Source organism: Lagenorhynchus albirostris, chromosome 1 (genome assembly GCF_949774975.1).
Source record: "Lagenorhynchus albirostris chromosome 1, mLagAlb1.1, whole genome shotgun sequence".
In the NCBI taxonomy this organism is placed as follows: Eukaryota; Metazoa; Chordata; class Mammalia; order Artiodactyla; family Delphinidae; genus Lagenorhynchus; species Lagenorhynchus albirostris.
In genome coordinates, this window is record NC_083095.1 from 83,871,903 (window position 1) to 83,894,356 (window position 22,454).

At 53.7% G+C, this 22,454-nt stretch overlaps 1 protein-coding gene across 1 annotated transcript; it reads right to left on the reverse strand.

Annotated features, from left to right (window-relative positions):
- Positions 1-1,126: 1,126 nt before the first annotated feature.
- BMF (Bcl2 modifying factor) lies at positions 1,127-22,002 on the reverse strand. Its single transcript, XM_060147053.1, has 4 exons — positions 21,875-22,002; positions 19,401-19,697; positions 17,705-17,865; positions 1,127-5,127 (listed from the first exon to the last, which is right to left on the reverse strand). Exons 2-4 carry the CDS (start codon positions 19,690-19,692, stop codon positions 5,026-5,028), a joined length of 555 nt encoding a protein of 184 aa, XP_060003036.1. The 5' UTR covers positions 19,693-19,697; positions 21,875-22,002; the 3' UTR covers positions 1,127-5,025.
- Between the last annotated feature and the right edge of the window lie 452 nt (positions 22,003-22,454).

The following is a 22,454-nucleotide window of genomic DNA, read 5'->3' on the forward strand; positions in this document are numbered from 1 at the left end:
GAACCTCAGAGGAGCTGCTTCACAGGCTCAGCTACAGCCCTGCATGTGAAATGTAGAATAACATCCGGACGTGGCACCAGGCCCCACTTCTACCACACTCCAGTAAAAATAAACCTCTCTGTCCAAATATAGAGTGCTTAGAAGTGCCATGTTTTACAGGAGAAGAGGCAGTTATTTGGCATTAAAAACAGACAAGTTTTGGCTTCCCCGCAGATCTCGGCAAGAGCACTGCAATTTCCAAATGGAAACCAAGATGGATGGGGTAAGCCCCCCTCTGACTGACTCAGCTATTTAAAAAGCCCAAAGAGAAAACTGCATCCCTTTCCTGGGCCTCAGTTTTCTCATCCATAAAATGAAGAGGTCAGACAAGACAATTGACATCACTTCAAGCTCCCACTCTCTACAAGGCTAGGAACCAGAGTGGAAGGCTGGTCCTCAGAGAGCCGACAGCTTCCTAAGTATGGGGGCCCAGCATTGGCACAGCGAGCTGGCCCTCCAGTTCACAGCTTATCGCCGATAGGACCAGGAGTGGTTTTCCCCAAGGATTTTTAGAACTCTGTCAAGCACTTTAAATGACCCCTTTGAATCAGACAACATTGCTAGTCCGCAAAGAAAGACAAGCCAGGAAGTCCCCCTACAACTTGCCTACCTCATGAGATGCTACCTCGACAAAAGGAAAGCGAAGCCCAGCTTGACAGGGGTGGGGGGCTGTGCAGAGGGGCTGCCAGTTGCTCAGGGCTGGCCCTGGGCAGGTCCTTTGTACACACTCGCTTTAATCCTGCAAGGCAGGCACAGCTGTAATTTACACATGGAAGAATTGAAGGCTCAGAGAGGTTAAACAACTTGCCTATGATCATTCAGCTGGTGGAGGCTGGAACCGGATCCAAATCCAGGTCTGGTTCCAAAGCCCATGTTTTTCCACTTCATGGGGCCTCTGCTGTGCTGCTTACTGTGTGGTCAGAATGGCTCTTTCCAACCCCAAGAGGGGAAAGGAAGTCCTGACAAAAGCCGGGGGTCCCAGATGGTAACTCAGGAGGGCAGCTGAGAAGCAAGTTGGGAGTCTCTAATCCACCAACAGATCCCCTTGTATTTTTACTACACCTTGAAAAAGACAAGCTTTGCTTTAAATGGTTTTATTAAAAACTGTACCAATTGATGGGGGAAAAGATACACACACATATATGCATGTGAAGAACACAAAGCCAAATATTCTGTACAGGTTTAAAAACAATGAGTCCCCAACCCCTCTCTCTCTCCTTGTTTCTCTCCCAGAGGCAGAGTGCCTAGAACCCAGGACAGCTAACCTGGGAGGGACAAAATGCTACATTCTCACTGGGTCTCCCCCGACAGGCCCTGTGGACCCAGGGATGGGGCAGCCCACTGGGCAACGCTCACAGAGCAGGGAGAGGCACCGGCCTCCTGTGCACGGAGAGGGGCAGCGCGAACCGGAAGCCTGCAGGGCTCCGAGCACCTTCCGCCCAAGAGGCTGGCGCATCTATGAAAGAGCGCGGCTTTCTCTGCAGTTCCCTCAAGGCTCGAAGTCCCCACCAGCCTTGAGGAGCCCACTGGCCCACACTGTCCCCAGGAGGCTTCACAGCCTGATGGGTTAAGGAGTCTGGCCGGGGTGGTCTGTCACCAAGGAGTCCCCACCTACACACAGAGGGACCCCGCAGGTTCCTCCGGCCTGGGCTGCAGCACTGATGTGCAGAAGCCTGCAGAGCTGAAGGGCCTGCTTCTGCGGGCTCTCACCTGCCCTAACCCCACCACATCAGGTCCCTCAAACGAGACAAGCCAGCAAGCTCTCCACGTGCTCCTTGCTGACCAGGACAGTCACAGTGGCTCCCCAGCCCCTAGTGGAGGCCCTGGCTTGATCATCCCAAATCGCCCCCTCCCTGCCACGCCCAGGCCGGACCCATCCTTGGATGGGGCTGGGCCACTGGGGACAGAGAGACAAGTCAGCTGGGCCCCTCTGAGCGCTCGGAACGTGCCTGCCACATAGCTCCCGACACAGACCCCCTCCCCTAGGGGCTCGTGGAGGGCACCGGGAGGTGGTCTTTTTCTGCCTCGGACTGAGGAAGAAAAGGCCACGGGGGCAGCTCTCCAGCAGCCCAGACTTTGAAGTGGGCAGAGAGGCCCGGCTGAGTCCTCCAACTCTCTGGGGGAGTCAGACGGGGGGCCTGAGGGGGTTCCCTCCCCAGTTCTGTCTACCGGCTTCCAGAATCCCCTACTCTGGGCTTCTGAATCAGAAGGGCTGTTTTGACCCTGAATATCAGGCTTCCCCTCCTCCAGGGCATCCCTACCGGGGAGGGAGGTTTCCAGTCCCTCTCCCACCCCCACCCTCAGCAAACCACAAAAGCTCCACAAGTCTTCTGTTGGTTACAGGTCAGGAGCCAGGTCAGACTGTCCCTCCCTCTGAATCTGATTCTCCACTCCCTAACTAGAGACAGCCAAGCTCCTGGGGGACGGGGAGAGGGAGCCCAGGGGGAGGGACATGTGTCCTGAGGTTGGACTTGAGGAATGTTCAGACCAACTCACCAGGCAGAGGGGGAAGGGGCCAGTCTAGACCACTAGGCCAATTAAAAACAGCCAGCCAGGAGGAACCTCTCTTCCTCTTGGGGCTATTCTACCTCCTGGGTTCTGGGGGGAGGGGAAGGAGAGGCGTTGTACATCTTGCCCTGGCTTGCTTAGGATAGTGAGTTAGTTCCTGGCTTCACAGAAGATGGAGACAGTGCAGTCAGATGACCCTCCACCCGGCCCCAGGCACGACGTTCAGCTGAGCTTCTCAAACTCTGGGCTCAGTTCTCAGGACAGGCCACAGGACATCCCCCCCAGGCCCGGCAAGGTCTCTGAAGCTGATGGCTTTGCCTCGGCACCAAGGCCTGGACCATTTATTTGCCCTCTCACTCAGCTCACGTGGAAAGTCTGCGGAGAGTAGATAAAAGTGGCTGGTAGAAATAATCCTGGTTTTCTTGTGTGTGCCACTCAGAGATACACCAGCAGCCTGCCCATCACAGCCTTGGTCCAGGAGAGGGAAAAACAACACATGTCCTATGCGCGTCAAAAAATGGTGTGGAGACACACAGGGAAGGCTGGATTTCACAATGGTCAGCGTGTCCCAGCGCCAGTCTTCATGCCTGTTCCCTGGGTTCCTTCTTGTAAGCAGGAACCTATCTTCTTAGCAGACAAACCATGGTACACGCCCTGAGAATACAATTCTGTCCAAGAATAGGTAATACCTCCAGAACATGCAAGCAGAACAAAACCAAGGCTTATGCAGTTTGAAGTCCCTCTCCGAGCCACTGTGAGCCCATAGGGCACCTTTGTGCAAATTAGGAAAGGCACCCCTTCCTGTAAGCAGACACAGCCCTACACTAGGGCATACAGCTTAGTGAGCAGAGCACGGGCTGGATTCTAGCTTCCATTACCTTCCTCTGCAGGTGGCCTTGTGCAGTGAACAACCTGCCTGACCGTACATCAGGAAGATCAATGTGTCCTTCGACGGTAACAAAGACCTCCTCGCTGCAGAATTAGAGGAGCTTGGGCTCGTTCAGATTTGAGAGTCTACTCAGGACTCCTCCAATTTCCTTGGTAGCCCTGGGGTCTTCTCTGCCCAGGGAAGCCATCTTTTCCTTGGGCCTTGCTTCACCGTTAGCACCAATGTTAACTTTTCTCACATATGCAAAAATGATAATTTAATTTCTAGGTTAACAGATTCCCTGTGTCTTTTCAGATTCCCTGTGTCTGCTCTCAGAGCTGCCAGACTGGCTGCTTTAAATTCTCTCCATTAGTGCCACAGCAGGGAGAGAAGGGAAGAAGTTCAGAGGCATCTGTGATCCTGCTGAGTTCCAGAGCAGGCCTTTCTGGCCTGGCTGGAAGCTGAAGGAAGACAGGAAGTGTGTACCCAGCTTTGACAGTTCTGCACTCTAATCACTGTCTGTTACTCTAAAAGACACATTTCAGCTGACAAAGCCGCTGTGCTGGCTTCTTCCTGTATCCCACTAGGTGTGAGAAAGGAATGGGGATAAAAGGGAGGAGGTATGTGGTTTCCAAGGAAACCAAGGGGTCTGGGTTCCTCAAGGCTGACTCTTAGAGGTGGGATGGCCGCCTCATTTCCCAGAGCCACCGCAATGCAATCCTGTCCCTTCCGGTGCTAGAGCGCTGCTATGGGGGGTGGGACGCCGTCTGTTGGCCGGGTCTTTCAAAACAAGAGCTGACTAAGGCACAAGCTGCTGGCTACAGCACACTGACTGGCTACTTGGCTCATCCATGGTTGACACCCAGACAGTCCCAGGCAGCCAGAGGGGGCAGTGGTTCTGCACCTCAGGACCAATCCTGGGGCTTCCGAGTAGGACCAAGTCAGACATGAGGCCTACCCAGAAGTTTGGTTCATTTTCGCGGCACATTTGAGGGGTCCATGGAGAAACCCAACCCTCCCTGAGGTCTGCTGGAGATGACAGGGGCTGGGCGAGAATCCCTGAGCCCTTGGGGTGGGCAGTGGCTGGGCCCAAGGAGAACCCAGACGCGGAGCTGGCTGACCGACCAAGTGAAGTTGCCACACGCAGCTGGAAAGGCCCCGTCTGAGGCCCTGGTGGGTTAAAGCAGTGTGACCCGTCGGATCTGGGCCCCATCCACAGTGGAAGGCTGATGGGTTTGGTGGAACCAGGAGTCTAATCCAGTCTCCTATTTCTTAAATAAGTTCCTGTGGGAAAACTACAGTCCACTCGCCGGAGCACATCACTACCTGGTTGTCTTCAACCACTGACGACCGAAGGATCTACTTGTCCGAGCCCTTGGGAGGTCCCACATCACAGACACACCAGCCTCTACTTCAACAGTGTTTGACAAAGGGCCCCATTCCTGGTCGAGGCCCTGAACTGGGAAAGAGGTCCCGTTTGGGTATGTCTTATGTACACAGAGAGAAATTTTTAAAATAAAAACACAAAACAACAACAACTTCACAAGACACAGTGTCAGTCCTCGCCGATGTCCTTCCGTGGTGCCCCATGTGAAGAGGGCAGCCCAGCCTCACCTGGGACCCGCCCCATTCCTGTTCTCGTCTCCATTCAAAGCGAGGTTGTGCAGAAAGAGGAGGATCTGCCACCACACGCGATTTCGGTTCTGCTGGTGCTGAAAGGAAAACAAAACAAAACAGCGTAACTCCTAAACGCAGCCTTAGATGACTCCTTATCATTTCCAATCAAAGTTCAGATCCACACGTCTTGGGGCGGCACTTTAATGCCATCAGGACAGCAAACTGGGGGAGTTGGGGGAGGGACGAGAGAAGTGGCGATGAGGGGGAGATAGTTGAGTTCTCCAAATACAATTGCAGTGCGAACATTAAAAAGAAAAGACCAGGCTCTTTATGCACGGTGCACAAGAGGATTAAACTTTTTCCCCTGCTTGCAGGATTTTCCAAAGTTTAGCCAAGTGCTGCTTTTAATCAGATTGGCTCCTGAGCCCCGCAAACCTCAGCTGCATGAACAACAAACTTTCTTCAGAAAGAAAGAGAAGAAGTGCCCCCCTCTCTCCCCCAGCTCCAAAGTAACACAGAAAACAAGGGGGAAAAGCGGGCGAGCCTCCATCTGCAAGTGATTTGACACTGTGAAGGTCAAAGGGTTAATCTTCCATTTAAACCACACTGCTGAGGCAGCAAAAATCTGATTTCATCCAGTGCAAACACGCACACACACAGACACACACACAGACACACACACACACTTGTGCGCCCGCCCTCCCTCCCTTCCCAGCATCTCCAGCTCCGTGCTGCCCTTTTTATAGCTGCTCTTGACAGTAAGCCATAAATAATCCCTCTTGGAGCGCTTTCCTACTGACTGGAGCCAATTAAACGTTAAGCAAGAACATACTTGAAAACAAAACAAAAACAAAGAATGCACACTACTCTCTGGAGGTTATCCCAGGTCCTACTGTCAGGCAGAGAAGCTGGGGGCAAAGGTCAGCGGTCAGTGGCTCACAGGATTGTGGCTGGTGCCCCGCCCACACAGGTACCATTTCCCAGGGGCCAGCAGAGGTCCGAAGGGCACTGAGGGGTGCTGGAAGAGGCGGTCTTTGTTCTCTCTTTATCTGCCAGGGCAGGAGGACTAGGCTGGGGCCCTCTCCACAGGGTTCTCAGTGGACAGGGGAATAAGAACCTAGTGTGCAAAAAAGGAACCAGCACAGAGGCTGGACTTGGATTGCCGCAGTGGCCCAGGCAGCAAGCACGCTTATGTGAAGTGTGTGTGTGTGTGTGTGTGTGTGTGTGTGTGTGTGTGTGCGCGCGTGTGTGTAGGGGATCTGGAGCCCCTGCTGCCTTTAACTACAGCCCAGGCCCCCACCAGGCAGCTCCTAGTCAGAGAAGAAGAGGCTAGAGCAAGTCAGTGGCAGAGCTGGAAATTGAGCCCAGGGCTCCTGGATTCCCAGAGCTTTGCAGGGACATCTCGCCCTGGCCTCCCTGACCTGTCCCCAGGCAACTGTGCAGGAACCTCGCCGCCAGGTTCCCTGTCACCCTGCCTGAGGCCACAAAGAGAGGAGAGATGTCAACTGAGGGTGACCTCAGGGCCCTGTCAGGTATTCCCCCCATCCCATACCTGTAGCAATAGCATTCCTCTTTCCCCTGCAGAAGGGGAGACTGGAAAACAACCCAGAAAGTGGGAGGCACGGCTCCTGCTTGGAGGGGAAGGGAAATCGGGGTATGCCACAGCGGAGGCCTGGCAGACTGCGACTGGGGAGACGGATGGCTTCCTCATGTTTTGTAAACAAAGACAAGTAAAAAGAGGACACACACCCGGCTTAACAAAATCTGGTTAGGGTAAAGCAGCATGAAAATGGACTCAGCTGCAAACCTGAAGACTCAGGCCTGCCTGCAGCAGCTGGGCACAGCACCCCCTCCTTCTGCTTCCCCTCCCCAGCTGCTACCCAGGACAGGTGCAAAGGTCATAGGGTGGAATACGAGGAAAATCCAGGAAAAGACTGATCTCTGGGGAGGCCGGTCTGCTGGAATTCCGAGGCTCCTCGGGTGCCTGTTTGAAAAGGCCAAGTAACAATAACAACCATGATCCTAACAGTAACTGTAAATTGAGCGTGTCAGGTTCTGTGTTTTACATCCTTGCTTCTCAAAAATGTGGTCCACGGACCAGCAGCTTCAGCATCAGCTGGGAGCTTATTAGAAACGTAGACCTACTGAATCAGAATGCACATTTTTAACAAGATGCCCAGGTGACTTTAAGACACATTAGAGTATGAGAAGGACTGGTCTATACACCTTAAACCCCTTTGGTCCTCTCAACAACCCTATGACGCAGGTATGTATTATCATGCCCATTTTACAGATGGGATCATTCAAAGAGTTAGGTAACTTGGCCACATAGCTAGTAAGTGGCGGGGACTGGGCTAAATCCAGACCACCTGGCCCTAGGGCAATGTCCTTACCCATTACTACTATGCTCCAAGCGCCACCATACACCTTTCTTTACACCCAAGCAGACCCTCCAAACTCCCCTTCTCTAAATCGTCTCAAAACAGCTCAAGGGCCAAGGAAGGGAGATCACAGCTCGATCATTTGGGGCCTGGACCAATCCCATCCCTGTATGCTTCAGTTTCTCCCCACATTCCCCTCATGGAGGCCACCTGCTGCCTGGGTAACTTCCTGGGCCCTGAGGTCTCTGGGGATGAGGCAAGGAAGCATCCTTACTCCAATCATTGTGGGTGCTGGGGACCTAGACGCAGTCGTGGGCCAGACAGTGCTGTCAGACTGGAAGGCTGAGGTCTTGCTGGGAGACACAGACAGGCCCAGGTGCACACAGGCCCAGCCTCAGGAAGGACCTAGGTTCTGTGCCTCTGCCTGGGATAGGCCTCTGGGCTCCTGAATCATCCAGGAAGGCACTCTGGGCAGTGGGTGGCTCCCCGGGCCAGGAATCAGAGGACCTGGTAGGCTGGGGTCTCCCACCAGCCTGACTCTCCTTATAGGTGAAGTGCAGGTGTGGTATTAGACCAGTGGTTCCCACACCCGACTGCATCACAGAATCTACTGAGGTGCTATTGTAAATACAGAGTCCCCAGGTCCCACCCAGACCAACTGGTGCAGAATCTTCAGGGAAGGGGCCCAGGAATTTGTGTATTGAACATGCTCCCTGAGTGACAGTTTTTAAAAATCAGAAGTAGCATGTATTATCTATTTTAGTCATAAAAGTAATGTAGGGCTTCCCTGGTGGCGCGGTGGTTGAGGGTCCGCCTGCCGATGCAGGGAACACGGGTTCGTGTCCTGGTCCGGGAAGATCCCACATGCCGTGGAGCGGCTGGGCCCGTGAGCCATGGCCGCTGAGCCTGCGCGTCCGGAGCCTCTGCTCCGCACCGGGAGAGGCCACAACACTGAGAGGCCCGTGTACCGAAAAAAAAAAAAAAAAAAAAAGTAATGTAGAAAAATTGGAAAATACAAGAAATTAGAGAGGAGAAAATAAAATCACTCATGATCCTATAGCCTAGAAGAAAACATTTCATGATTTGGTATTTTCTTTAGTCTCTTTCCCTCCCTCCCACCAAAGTAATGACTTGGCCAACCCGGAGGTAAATCCTGCCCAGGTGCTTCTGAGGCAGCCAGGCCACAGACAGGCATTTGGAAACCACTGAGGTGCTTTCCAACCCTAACGTTTGGTGATTCGGAGTTTGTCATCCACAGTTACCTTGAGGACTGTAACTCAGAGCTCCAACAACTGAATCCGGTCATCCCGGCGGAGGGTCTGGGTGGGCCTGGAGAACAGGCTGCCTAGTACAGGGTCAAGCTGGCTGCCTTGGCAGCCGTGCGACCAGCAAGAACAGGGCCTGGGAAACCACCTCTGCCCCAGCGACCCTTTCTGTGAGCACAAGCAATGCCACACATACCCCAGTCAGCCTTCTCCTGCCACAGGGCAGCCCCCAGAAGGCCCTTTTTTGAAAGGAAACCAAATTGCCACATAGCAAGAGAACCAAAGAATGCCTTGATTTTTGAGGATCAACAATAAATAAAATATTTTTTAAAAAATTAAACAAAAGTGCCTGACTGGAAAGGAAAGAAAAAGGTCTTGAAGGGAGGCCAGGGAGAGAAACAGTTAAGAAGAAAGGAAATCAACATTCACCGAACAGGACGAGGTACACAAAGACACCGAAACACCAGAGCACATGGATCCTTCCAGGAGAGGGTGTGGGGGAGCAGGGGAGAAGGAAGGGGGAGCCAGGAACGGGTACGCTTGGCCTCTGACTCTCAGGCACCTGGCACAGTACCCAGTGCATAGACTGAGATCAGTGGGTACAAACCCCTGGCGCAAGGCTCAGCTCTCCCAGGCTGGCTTGGGACCCCTCAAAGTTTGGGAACCTGCAAAGAATGGGGGTTCCCAGAATGCATAGCCAGGGTAACCTCAGGGGTAGGAGACTGGGGTTCAGGAGATAGGAAGCTGATGGGAATTTAAGCTTACACCAGAGCTCTCAAATTCAGAGCCGAGACGGTAGGACCAAGACGTGGAAGGAGAGAATAGAGGTGAACGCCCCAAGGGAAGGGGCCCTAACGTGGTGGATAAAAAATATTCTCTTCAGTTAGGAGAGCACAACCAGGCATGAGAGATCTAGGGTTCTTCCTCCAGTCCCACTTTCCTTCTGTGGTCAGGGGATGGAGGCAGTCAGTTGACAAGTGTCTGAGTCACTCCCCCTGTGCACAAGGCACTGTAACTGAACACCCGGATCATTCGTCCTGGATAACAGGGAACACGTAGGGCACATAGTAGGTATTCAACAAGCACGCTGGACTGACTATAGAAAAGTCAGCCTTGCAAGATAACCCACTTGTCTGAAGCCAGGAACAACTGATGTCTGGCCAGGTCTAAAGATGTACTTGATGTGATAGGATCAGCCTCTTGCCTAGAGAGGCCCAACTAGTAAAAGGCTTTTTTTTTTTTTTTTTAAAGAGCTGGCTGTGGTGTCTGACAAGGTTGGATTACACAAATCAAACTCTGTTTCATCCCACATGGCCTCTGCCCTAAGCACAAAGAGTGTTCCCTGCCCTCCCCAGATAAGAATCTCCCTCTGTCTCTCCCCCTTCGGACCCAATTCACACCCTCTGGGGACTCTGTGTGTCACCAGTGTACCAGATGCTCCAGCAAGAGCTAATTCACCCCCAAAGAATTCGAGGAAGGAGCAAAGCTACACTGTAGCCCTGATTTAAAAGAAACTAACACACAAAATGCAAATTTACCAAACAGATAGCAATTTATATCGTCGCATACTTAAAATGCTTTCCTATTGTCTCTTTTGCTCCTCGCAAAGGTCTGGGACATAGGAAGGGCAGGTGTTATTTTCAATTCCATTTTACAGATGGGGAAGCAAAGGTTCAGAAAAGTTACCCCAAGCAAGTTAGTTGGGAGAGGGTGATTCAAACCCCTGACTTCTGACTCTAGAGCTATGTTCTTTCACTAAAATATTACAGTGTGTTTATTCACATTATGAAAATGGTATTAACTGTTCAAAGAGAATCCCCACCTAACTGCTCCCCTAGTATATTTAAAGAAATTGTTTCCAGGGCTTCCCTGGTGGTGCAGTGGTTGAGAGTCCGCCTGCCGATGCAGGGGACACGGGTTCGTGCCCCGGTCCGGGAAGATCCCACATGCCGCGGAGCGGCTGGGCCCGTGAGCCATGGCTGCTGAGCCTGCGCGTCCAGAGCCTGTGCTCCGCAACGGGAGAGGCCACAGCAGTGAGAGGCCTGCGTACCGCAAAAAAAAAGAAAAAAAAAAGAAAGAAATTGTTTCCAGATCATTATTTAGTAAGGATACTGTGGACCAGAAAAAAAATAAATCTTTCAGAGGCAGAGCTAACTGAAGATCAAACAGAAATGAAGCTACAACTGGCCTGAAATGATAACTGCAGATCATTTTCTGAAACCATGCTCAGTTTCCTTAAAATGCAGAGTTGTATCTACCCTGCTTTACAGGGAGTTACACTCTCTGTAAAGTGCCGTTTTCCTACCTCACCTCTTCCCTTTCCCCCATCAACTCTAAACCCGCCACAGCGAGGCTGAAGGACAAAGCCTTGCTGTTGAGAACAGGAACACAGAGCTAAGGAAGACTTCAGCAAAACTCCACATAAAAGAAGTTGGGAAGATGTTTGTTTGATTCAGCAAACTTTTATCAGGTACCCAACTGAGCTAAGAGTTATGAGGCACAAAAACGAGCAAGCTGTAAGGCTTGTCCTCGATTATTTTACAGTCTGAAGGGGGGAAAAGCAAGAATGCAGATCTCAGTTTTACAGGAGGCAGAGCCAGCGTCGGGCAGCCAGTGGGAGCTCCATCAGATTCTCACCTTCCGGGCTGCGTTTGCTGAGGAGCAGGGGTGCGTAATGGGGAGACCATTGTTTTAGGATCAATCAGATGTGCATGGCTCCCAGCTCAGCCACTTACCGTGTAACATGGGCATATTATCCCACTTCTCTGAGCCCCGGCTTCCAATAAAATGGGGATAATGGGGTCTCGAAGTACAAGGTTGCTGTGATGATTAAATGAGAAAAGTATATGAAAAGCATCGAGGCGGTGGCTGCCCTAGGCAGCGCCCCACTCCCTGGTGAGGACAAGGGAAACCTGGGCCCGACTGCACTTTGCTGAGCAGTTCCCTCAACACCCTCAGCTCAAAGCACCCGCCCCAGGAGCGCTATCTTCTAGGCAGGCTCATGAAGTCCTGAGGAAATCCCTGACTTTGCACTGTGAGATGGGCCATGGCAGCCAGAGGCAGCCGGGCTCAGAATTCCAGGCTGCCAAGCTGGGCAAGGGATTCTGAGACCCACGGGGCAGTCCCTTGGGCCCCGTTGGCCCACTGTCCCAGACTGCTTTTGACCTAGACACCTGAGGAATGAGCAACGTGGCAACACAGAAAAGGAAAAATAATCCTCCTTGACAAGAGCTTCCTCAGCCCAGCCAGAAGCGCTAACAGGAGGTTGAAGCCACCAGCTGCCACCACAGAAACACCAATCACTTCTCCCAGGAAGAAAGGGCAGCCTGGGGCTCGCTGAGGCGAAGACAGGAGGGCTTCCTCTAACATAGGTGGAAGCCACCGGCTTCAGCCACTGGAGGTGCGGGGATAGAGTTGTGTTTGCCACCCATATCCCCAGAGCCATGGGCTGCACCTCCATGGCCTGGAGGTGGGAAGGACTGAGGCCCTTACCCAGCTTCCCCCAGGTGGGTCTGTCTCCCCCAGTCTGAGAACAGCCCCATCAAACTAATGGGCAACTTCTTAAGAACTCAGGGGGGAAGAGGGGTATGTGTGCTCTGGTCAAAAGTGAGGAAGAGGGCTTCCCTGGTGGCGCAGTGGTTGAGAGTCCGCCTGCCGATGCAGGGGACACGGGTTCGAGCCCCGGTCCGGGAGGATCCCACATGCCGTGGAGCGGCTGGGCCCGTGAGCCATGGCCGCTGGGCCTGCGCGACCGGAGCCCGTGCTCCGCAATGGGAGAGGCCACAACAGTGAGAGGCCCGTGTACCGCAAAAAAAAAAAAAAGTGAGGGAGAGAGGGGACTGAGGAGGGGGCTGGTCTGTTGTGGGTCTACAGGACGTTGGAGAAGGATCCCCCCACAGCTCCAGCTCCCAACTTGGGGCCTTTGCAGCTGGCTGTTCTCGTCCCACCCAGGACCAGTCCCTGGACAGGACAAGCAAGCTGAGCACAGAAGGCCGGACCCTCCTCCTCACCGCGCACACCGGCTCTTCTTGTACTGGTCATGGAACATGCCCTCTTGGTTGCCAGACTTGGATTAAAAGGCAAACAAGATGTTTTTCTTTATCCCTCTTTTCTAGAACCTCCCCTAAAGTCCTCCCTCCCATCACCACCCCCTCCAAGGAAAAAAAAAAAAAAAACAAAGCCAACCCCATCCCCATGGCTTGCCTTGGTGGGGAGGGAATGAACTGTCCGGAACTACAAGGCCCTTCTCCTGGAAGAGAGAGCAGTCAGGTGCAGGGTTGTGTGGAGAACTCAGCTCTACTCAGCCACGCTGATGACTCAGAAGCTAAATATAGTGAGCGATATAAACAGAGCCAGCCACAGAGCAAACACAGGGCCCCCAAGCCCTGGCCCTGGCTCTCACGCACAGCGCTCTCCACAGCCCCTCCCCAAGCCTCACTCTTCCCCAGGCAATGTCCCAGGGGGACCTTCCACTCCGGGGACAGAGGCTGGCTCCATAGGGACCCTTCTCACTCTAGGGAGAATCTCTGGGGCTCCCGCCCAGGGCTGTCCCATCTAGAGCCTGAACAGCTTTATTAGCTATAGTCTGAGCTCCAGAAAACCACTCACCAACAAGGAGAGCATCCCAAAGGGTCAGGAAGTAGTTAGGAGCTCCCTGAACAAAGGATCCAGGCTGCTGGCGGAGAGGCCACTAGTTAATAAACCATGTAAACACCACCTTGGGTACAACTTCCAAAAGAACTCCCAAAGAACAAAATCCTAAGATCATCTTTTAACCCATTTTCAAGTGTTAAACTGTCCACACATTAATAGTTATACCTATTATAATTTCCAAAGGGCTTTCACATCAACTCTACAAGATGAGTATGAGAAATCGAGGCTTGGAGAAGTTAAATGACTTGCCTGTGAACACAGAACTCATAAGTGACAGAGCTGGGATTTGAACTCGAATTTGTCTCTAAGTCCAGGATCCTTTCTGTGATCTTGCAACTAAAGATGGTTTCAACTGAGTGGCTGAAATTTTTCTCAGATGTCATTTTCCAGAAAGTCTAATTACTATTCAGGGAATTTCCAAATCTGATTGTTCTGAATGGAGCCACTCCTGGTCCAAGTGAAAAAGCCACTTCCAACACGAAGCATTCCAATAATCCTGTAGCTTTACTCACACAACTGTCTACAGTAGCCACTTTTTCCTTTTTTCGTTTTTTTTGGGGATTCTTGGCTTCTTAACATTGCCCGGAAACATCCCACAACTTTCAAGATGGCGCCATTGGGACAGGAGATTCTCCTAAGGGGATGGGACACCAGCTTCTGTCCCCTCTTCGGCTCATGGTGGAGGAGACCACGGCAGGTGGAATGGAAAGAAGCTGGGACTCACCTTCTGGCCAGAGCATCCCTTGAGCTCAGGGAGGAAGCAAACCTGTACTGCCATCTTCCCTGTGGAAGCTGGACAAACAAGAAACACCAGGGCACTCTCACAGAGCCAAGGTCAAGGTAGGCCACCGTCAGCAGACCACCAGAGGTCACCTGCTACGGCTGGGCAGCTCAAAGAAGATGAAGGAGGAGAATCTTTCACTCCTGACCCAGGCAGAGGAAGTTGGGGGTGTGTGACCAGGTTTGGAAAGGCTTTTACCTCCATTCACTCTGCTTCAAAGTCTCTTGCTGCTTTGGAGACCCAAAGCGCTGACAAGCAAGCACCTCACCGGCACTGATCTTCTGCTTCCAATTCCTTGCCCAGAGAAACCACCCTAAACAGGTGGCTGACCTGAACTTGGGTAGCCAGGCTAGAGCTCCATCCAGCAAGCTCCTTGAGAAACATGCTGGGAGGGCTAATGGCCCACAAAAACCAGCACCATGTTGCATCTAGAGTCATGCTGATGCACTCACTTTGCCATAAAGCCATCCTACAGCACACTACCATTATCACACCCTTCCCTGTGCTCCACATCTCCCAGGGAGAAGGCTTCCTCTCATACAGAAAAAGAGTAACTGAGGTCCCTAACCAGGGACAAAAGGCAGGAGTTCACATTCCCTACAGGAGTCGGGAACCCATGGCCATGGTCTGGCCCTGGGACACCAATCCCAGACCTGAGGAGAGAGGAGATGGCCAGGCTCCTTCAACCTTCTTACTGCCTTTTGGGTTGTCTTTCTTGGTTATCTAAACTCAGCCCACAGTGATGGAGATTGACCACTATTCTCCTAGGAGAAATGTACAAGGCCAAGACCCAGAAGTGAACAGCTTTGACGCTGATTTCTCTGGACAGGGTAGGTAGAAGGGAGCTCACGGGAGGCAGCTCTGCTCAGGGACCAGCTGGACAGGTGGGGTGGGAAATGCACTGTGAACTGACAAGAACAAATGTGGGGGACAATCAGGATTATAGAGAGAAAGAAGAAAACAAGCATTAAAGAATACCTACTGTGTGCCTGGAACTCTCGTAGGTATTTTCTCACTGAATCTTCACGATCAGATTCTCTGGCATTAGGTCTAATTTACAGCAGAGGAAACAGGCTCTGCCAGAGACTTCCCGGTGGCTAGTAGGTAGCAGAGCTGGCATTCAAACCTGGGCCTTCTGACTCTGTATCTGAAGCCTAGAGACTTAACCCTAAATTACTTCCATCCCAGTGCCTCAGTCTCCTTGTCTGCAAAGATGAGGGGAAGGAATAGGGAAAGAAGATGAAGGATAAGAATGTAAGAGTGACAACAGTATCGTGTAGATACGAAATATTTAGACATTAGTTTATATCATAATCAAGTTCAGAAATGACTCATTTCTTAAAACTAGCTGCTAAAAGGTCCTACACGTGCCAGCTCTCCATCTGCCCATAGCCATTACCCCAGCCCTTCCCACAGGATGAGCTCCTAGGGAAGTGAGCAGGGACAGCAGGGAGGAGGGGGCTAAAAGCAAGAAGACTCCAGTGGACAAAAAGCCTGGCTCTTTGCAATGGAAAGTTTGGGGAAACCAGCTCTTGGCTAGAAAGGCCTCGTTGGCCAGCCTCCTGCCACTGCACGGTAGGAGTAGGTAGCTGGCAGGATGGTGAGGGGCCCAGGGAAGTCAGGAACCAGTAGGAGGTGAGGTGCAGAGCAGGGGAGACTCTCCTCCAGTTCTCCACTGCCTCTGCCCCTCCTCCTCCCCAGCTGGAAGGCTCTGGCTAAGAGGACAGCACCTTGTATGGAGTTGAACCAGGCCTTCAAAGAGACAGCCCTGGACGGGGGTCAATGATGGTAAGCAGCAAAGAACACGGTCAGACCTGGGATCAGGGCCAGTTTCTCCTGTGCGGAACTGAGTCAGGAAGAAAGGGCCCTGGGCTGAGTTCTGGTCCTGTGCCAGGGCTCAGCTGGGCAAGGGAGGCCTCCCAGCCTGCTCCCAAGCCCACAGGGGCTCACCCGTGGATGGCTGAACATTCTGGAAAAGAACTGTTGAGAGAGATCAGGGCTATTGGGAACGCAGAAAACTGCCTCCCAGATAGTTCTCCAGATGAGCCTGGGAGCTCCACAGTCACCGTGTCCTCTATCAGCTGCAGCCCCGGGACCGGAAGCTGCGAGCTCAGGCCAACCACAGGCCTACACAACCAGGGCAGAGTGAATGGACAGGAAGAAGGCCAAGAGGCAGAAATCAAGAATCAAGAGCGCATCCACACATGGACTGAAGGGGGAACTCTAAGGCAAGTCTCCACAGAAAAATCAAAGGAGCGAATAGGGGCTAGAGCTTGGAGCCAGAGGAGGTGGCTAGGCTGCCTTATTATCTAAGCATAGGGCCACCCTCCCTTCCTGAGGGCCTGGGAGAGCCACCAGGACCAGGTATAGCCCCAAGTTTCCCTAAGAACCCCTTGGCAGGGGCACTCACCATATCTAACCCCAGATGGCCTGTTCTCAGGAAATCCAAAGTCAATTTCTCTTCCCCCTGGTGCTGGCCAAGTCAAACCTTCTATTACCAATAGCTGTCCTCTGGTCACCTGAAGTTCCCCATCTAACCTCAGGGTCTGCCCAATCATGGTGGATTATTTATTCTCTTGATTTCCTGATATACAGTCAGATATAGACTCACACATGCGCGCGCGCGCACACACACACGCACACACAGCTGACTGGGCCACGGACACTGTCCCACAGGTAGCGAATGTGTTCACTTCCAGGTGGTGTGGCTTCGCTTCAGCAGTGGTTGTACTAGCAGGGATCCAGCCTCAGGCTCCTCTCCCCACCTTGGCAGCCATCCAGAAAGTCAGCCCAGAGAGGAAGGGTTAAGTGCCCGGGGGCGGCCCAGACAGCGGCTGCAGAGCAGGGCAGCCTCCAGCCCATGGCACGTAGGGCTCCTCCAGCACGAGCCCGCCAGCCGCCGCCTTTGTTGATGGGCTCTGCCGCATGCTCCACTGACACGCGATGCTCCGCCCTGGCGGGGCTGGTGCCAGGCTGCCGGCCAAGCGCCCGGCCCGGCCGAGCGCCCGGCCGCTGGTCTGGAGAGACTCTGAGGTACACACTCCAGAGTCCCAGGCCCCGGTTCCCAGGCAGAGACAATGAGAAGCGGCCTCCCCAGCTGGAAAGTGTCAGGTTACAACCGGTTCCACCACTTTCCCCAACTCAGGCCCATCCCCGGCCTTGGTTACCCACTTTACACTGCACCGCAGCCAGGCACCCCCCGACTGTCCAGTCTTCCTCAGCACCCTGAAAATCTTCCCCTTAGGTCTGTAAGGAACCATCTCCCACCCCTGGCCTCAAGAAGAGAGAGTCTGTCAATCAAGGCTGCAGAAAGCTATCCCATCCCCTGGGAGGGATCGTAGCATCTCCCTGGAGCCTGAGCTGAGAGTGGGCAGATAAACAACTTGTATCTCAGAGGTGAGGGCAAGAGTGCTCATCCAGTCAGGCCCATCCAGTCCACGAGAATCACAATAGCATGAAGCCAAAACTCTGGGACCTTATCCTTGGGGCCTGGCAGAGACAGAGCTGCTGAGGCAGGCCCCAGCCCCCCAGCCCCAGCAGACACACCCCTCCCCCCCCCCCCCCCCCCCCGCCAAAAGTCCCCCATGCCTACTTGCTGCATATGAAGCCGATGGAACTGGTCTGCAATGCGCTGAAGTTTTCGGGCAATCTGTACCTCTGCTCGATGTTGCCACTGCCCTTCAGCGGGCTGCTCACCAAGGGGCAAGCCTGCAGGGAAACCGGCAGGGAGGGGGAGCCGGTAGCCGGCATTGCCTGCAAAGACAGAGGGCCCACATCTCAGCATGCTTCACAGCTGCTCCATCCTCCCCATGCCTGCCACTCCTGGCCGAGACCTGGGGCCAAGGGTAGACCCTAGTGTGGGAAAGGAGAGGAACTTAGTCTGCCTTTAGCAGGGCACTCTGCCAAACGTGGACAGCCTGACTTGTTTGCCGCCCAAGAGTGTGAAAGCTGCTGTTGGAGAAGAGAAGGGAATGGTCCCAGCCTTGCCTTCAGTCCTCCATTCACCGGCAGTGCCATGGCAAAGGTAATAGGTGTGGGTGAGCTTGCCAACCTTCTGTCCTTATTTACCCAGCTACGCTTGACCACAGTTTATTATTTATTACCCTCATATAGTAGTAGCAGGCTGAAGCTCTTCTCTGGAAAAGCACTGGAGGCAGCTCTCCAGAGTTCCTGGGTTGAGCAAAGCAAGGGGACAGAGAACGAGAAAGGCAAAAAAGTATCTTCGCTTTTTAGTGCAGCAGAGGAAGGCTGGTCTCAGGCCCTGAAGCTCTGGGCAGTGGCACAAAAAAATACGGAGAGAGGACTCCTCTGAGCCACAGATTAGCCAAGTTCCTTTCTGGAGGCAGCCCCAGGCCAGACCTCTAGACCTGCGCTCCTCACTTACCAAGAGCTGCCACTAGGGGCGCCCGCCGGCCTGCACCCGTCTTTCCCTCTTCCCCGCCTGCCTTATCTATCTTCTCAGACTCCTGCCAGGACTACTTTGCCAGAATTGTCCTATAGGGCAGCTCCCCCTGGGAATAACTGCAGCGTCTCCTCAATCTGCTCCGTCAGACACAGCAAGATAGCCTCCAAACCTCGGCCCTCTCTCCAGAAGCTTTGTGCTAAATGAAGAAAACAGACTGAGTGTCTAACCCTGCCCTTTTGCCAGAGGAAGGCAGATTGCTCATAAAACCAACCACTGAAGCCCACAAATGAAGGGGTCTTGTCTGATTTGAGCCTTGGAAACAGCCCCTTTGCTGGCACTGAGCCCAGGCAGGCCCAACCTCTTTCTCCAGTTCCCCTTCCAAGCACAGAAAGTCCCAAGTGACAGCTGGGGGCCACCTTCTGCCTTCAGGAACCTACCCTCCCAGAACAGGCTGGGTTTTTCCCTTCAGTGTTAACAGCGAGTCACAGATCCCCCAGCCTTCCCCACGCAGCGTTAGCCACTTTACAGAAGGTACATCACTATCACTACACAAAGGGCTGGGCCACACAACAGGCCACAGGATGTAAAGGCCGAGACCCAGGTACCCTTCTTCCAACCCAAGGAGACACCATGGACCCAAAGATCCTTCCAGAAAGGGACAAAAGAGCAGAAAGAATGGCAAGGCAATCTGCCCTGCTTGGGGCCTGAGGAGCACAGGTGAGGAGCAGTAACAAGCAGAGAAGCAGCAGGTGAGAGCTGAAGAATCGATAGCCCTTGCTGCTCAATTTGGGGAAGGAAATAGCAAAGCGCAGGTTTGGGGAGGGAAAGTCCCCTCTTTTCCCCCAGTCTCTAAGGGAGGAGTCCTGAGGCTAAGAGCACTCACCATAAAAGAGTCGCTGGGGTTCCTCAGTCACCCCACAAGGCAGCATGACACCCTGGCTTGGGGAGGCTGGACTGAGAGTCTGGGTAGCCTTGTCTTCCTGGCTGGTGGGTCGAAGCCCAGGGCCACAGCAGTGCGTGAGAGGGAAGAGCTGCAGACGGCTGAGGGGGCAGTCCAGCTGGCTCTGGGCAAACAGGTCAGCAGAGAGCAAGCTCCCAGGCTGGGTCCCCGGCTCCCCATCCTCTGGCTGGAACACATCATCCTCCAGCTCCTCCACACACTGGGGTGGCTCCATCTCCCCTGTTAGGGTGCAATGCAGGCATCCGGGAGGCTGCCCCCACCCAGGCTATACCTGGAAGGACTCCCCTCCCCTTCCTTCTCTCCTGCTCCCCCTTCTTACGTGGAGAAGTGGGGTCAGGTACTGACGACAGACAACCCTAGAGCTAAAGCACTGCCAAGGGTGACAGCCTCATGTGGGCTGCCTCGCAGTTCTGAGACTCTCCACGCTTCTTCCCTGGGCCCACTCAGAACCACCTTCCCTCCCCTCAGCCTCTTCTTCTAACCCAGGCTGGTCACGGTCATGCAGTTTGACTGCTATTGACTCTGAGCCATAGAGGGGTATGATCAGCTGCTACAAGCACGCAGGGTACCTGGAGAAATGTCAACAAGACTAGCCTCTATGAGTAGCTGTGGGAGGGCAGAGGGCGCTGTGACTGGCTGTACACACAGTGCTCACAACACACACATGCACACTCACTCACCGGCCTGAGGAGTAACCACCAAACTCTCATCTCACTCTGAGCTGAGCTCCGGGCTCAGCAGCAAAAAACAAAAGCCAGCAGTCCTAGGGTGGCCAGGTTCCCTCCAAACATGCTAAGCCCTACCCAAGACCCTAGTCTCCACCCCCTGCTTGCTCAACACAACAAACAGGCTGAACGATGTGGTAAGAGTGTGCCCTGGGAGAGAGAGCGGAGAAAAACCCAGGTTAGTCATTGCAGCTGCCTTCTCAGCAGAGTACAGCTGTCTGCCCACCACAGCTTAGCCTAGAGGGGAGGTCCAGCATCCAGCAAAGCGGCCAGCCTACCCCAGCTCAGTCTACTCACTAGTTTCCACAACTTCAAATCTTCCCCCACAGCCTACCACTCCTGCCAGCGCTGAACCTGAGATTCGTACAACCTGCCTCACAGAAGGAAGTGAAATTTAGCCCTCTGTCTGTGACCTCACTCGCCGACTAAACTCCTCAGGTTGTTGACATGAGTTTCTTGCTGATAAAGAAGTTCCACTTGCTCCACCCGATGGCTCTTGGAAGTCTGAGCGTGGAGCCACGCAGCATCTTGAGCTCCCAAGCCAACCCCTTATACACACACCAGGAACCCCTTAGGGTTCCTGAGGCAGCCAGAAAAGCAACCACCTGAATGGTTAAGGATACAGAGAGACAGTGTTTGTCATTGCCAGAGTCAATTAGAGGTCCCCTGGGAATTCTGTCTCCCAGTCTCTCGCCTTTGAAGAACAAGCCAAATGGTCTGTGGGTTGGTAAAGTATTTAAGGAAGCTCAGTTAAATTCAGAAATCTTGGCTTTCTCAAATGCGAGCTCTCTCTGAAGTGCTTGCTTCAACCCTCCCTCCATCCCATCCTGTCCTTGAGCTATCTATGGTCCCTATCCTGCCCTCTTCCCTGGACAACGAGGAGATGCCCGCTTGGATGGCAAAACAGGCACATGGTATTCTTTGGACAGTGTTTCCCAAAGGGGAGTGAGAGAACTACACTTTATCAGTACCAGGAAACAAGGTTTCCCGCTGAAAGGGCCAAGTGCTGTCCTGCCAGTCACCTGGCAGGGGCTCCCCTCCTGCCCTTCCACCTCCTCTATGCAAGTTGGCAATCCCAACCTAAGATGGGGCCCTCCAAAGCCAATCACAGTCAGGAGTCATTGTCTTGGGTTTTCCTTTGAAGCCTATCACCTCCCCCACCCGCTCCCAGCAAAGCCCCAAATTCCACCCTTGCCTGGACTGGACAGTGGGGGAGGTGCAGCCAGAGGGTGTGGCTCTGCAAGCCTGAGGGGGACCCTTCCCACTATCCACAGGAACTGCAGGTGGCTCTTCTGCAGGTGGGAGCCTCTGGACAGGTGCTGGACAAGGTCAAGTGTAAACTGAGATACAGTAAAGAGACCTTCTTCTCCCCTTCCCCTGAGCTGAAAGGTGGTGTGCAAACCGGCAGGAGAAGGGCACTTCCTAAGTGCACTACCAGGGAAGTCTTTATTCCTAGCAAGGGGATCTAAAGCCTGCTGGAGCCGTCCCAGCCCTTAAGGACTCTAACAGGGATGCTGAACTCAGACTCCTTCTCCTAGGAGAAGCAGTAGCTAGACATTCTGAACCTCGACGAGGGCTAAAATCTGGGAACGCACACATACATACATACACACACACACACACACACACACACACACACTCACTCACGCACTCACACAACACACAGCAGACCTGGGTGACTCCAGGAGAGAATCTCGGCCTCCGAGTCGTGATGCCAGGGCTCCGCGCCAGGGTCCAGCGTGATGAGCACTCGGGGGCTTGGCGCCCAAACTCAGTTGGGAAGGAGGGAAAAAGCCCGGCTGTTAAGGAGAGGAGCCTTCAGACTCCGCAGGGATGCAGGACGTCCCACAACTCCCTGCCCTACCCCAAAGTCAGATCCAGAGGCCGGGCCATTCTCGAGCGCCCAGGTCTGCTCAGCAGTGCACCGCAGGTTCCCCTGCCCACCTGGACCCAAATCCTTGGAGTCTCAAATGCTACTACCCCCACGTTCCTTCGTGGAGCAGCGCACTTAGATGTGGGTTTTGTACCCCGTTCCCATACCCCAGCGCCCCAGTCCATGGTCACTCTAGACGCCCGCAGCCCAACCCTTCCCGGGCCCCCACGCGCAGCGCGATCCTCTCCCCACTTCCCCAAGGAGGTGCGATCCAACACCGCCCGGCCCCCTGCCGCCCGGGCGCTCACCGGGCTGCGGCGGGAGGCGGGAGGCGGGAGGCGCAGGCAGGGGCGGCGGCGGCGGCGGCAGGCGGGCTGG

Excerpts from the sequence above, each read along its gene's own strand:
- BMF (XM_060147053.1), bottom strand. The coding sequence starts at position 19,692 with ATGGAGCCACCCCAGTGTGTGGAGGAGCTGGAGGATGATGTGTTCCAG. Across the intron at positions 17,866-19,400 it reads ACCCCAGCGACTCTTTTATG|GCAATGCCGGCTACCGGCTC; the intron begins GTGAGTGCTCTT and ends CTGTCTTTGCAG. Across the intron at positions 5,128-17,704 it reads ATCGGCTTCATATGCAGCAA|CACCAGCAGAACCGAAATCG; the intron begins GTAGGCATGGGG and ends TTTTCCTTTCAG.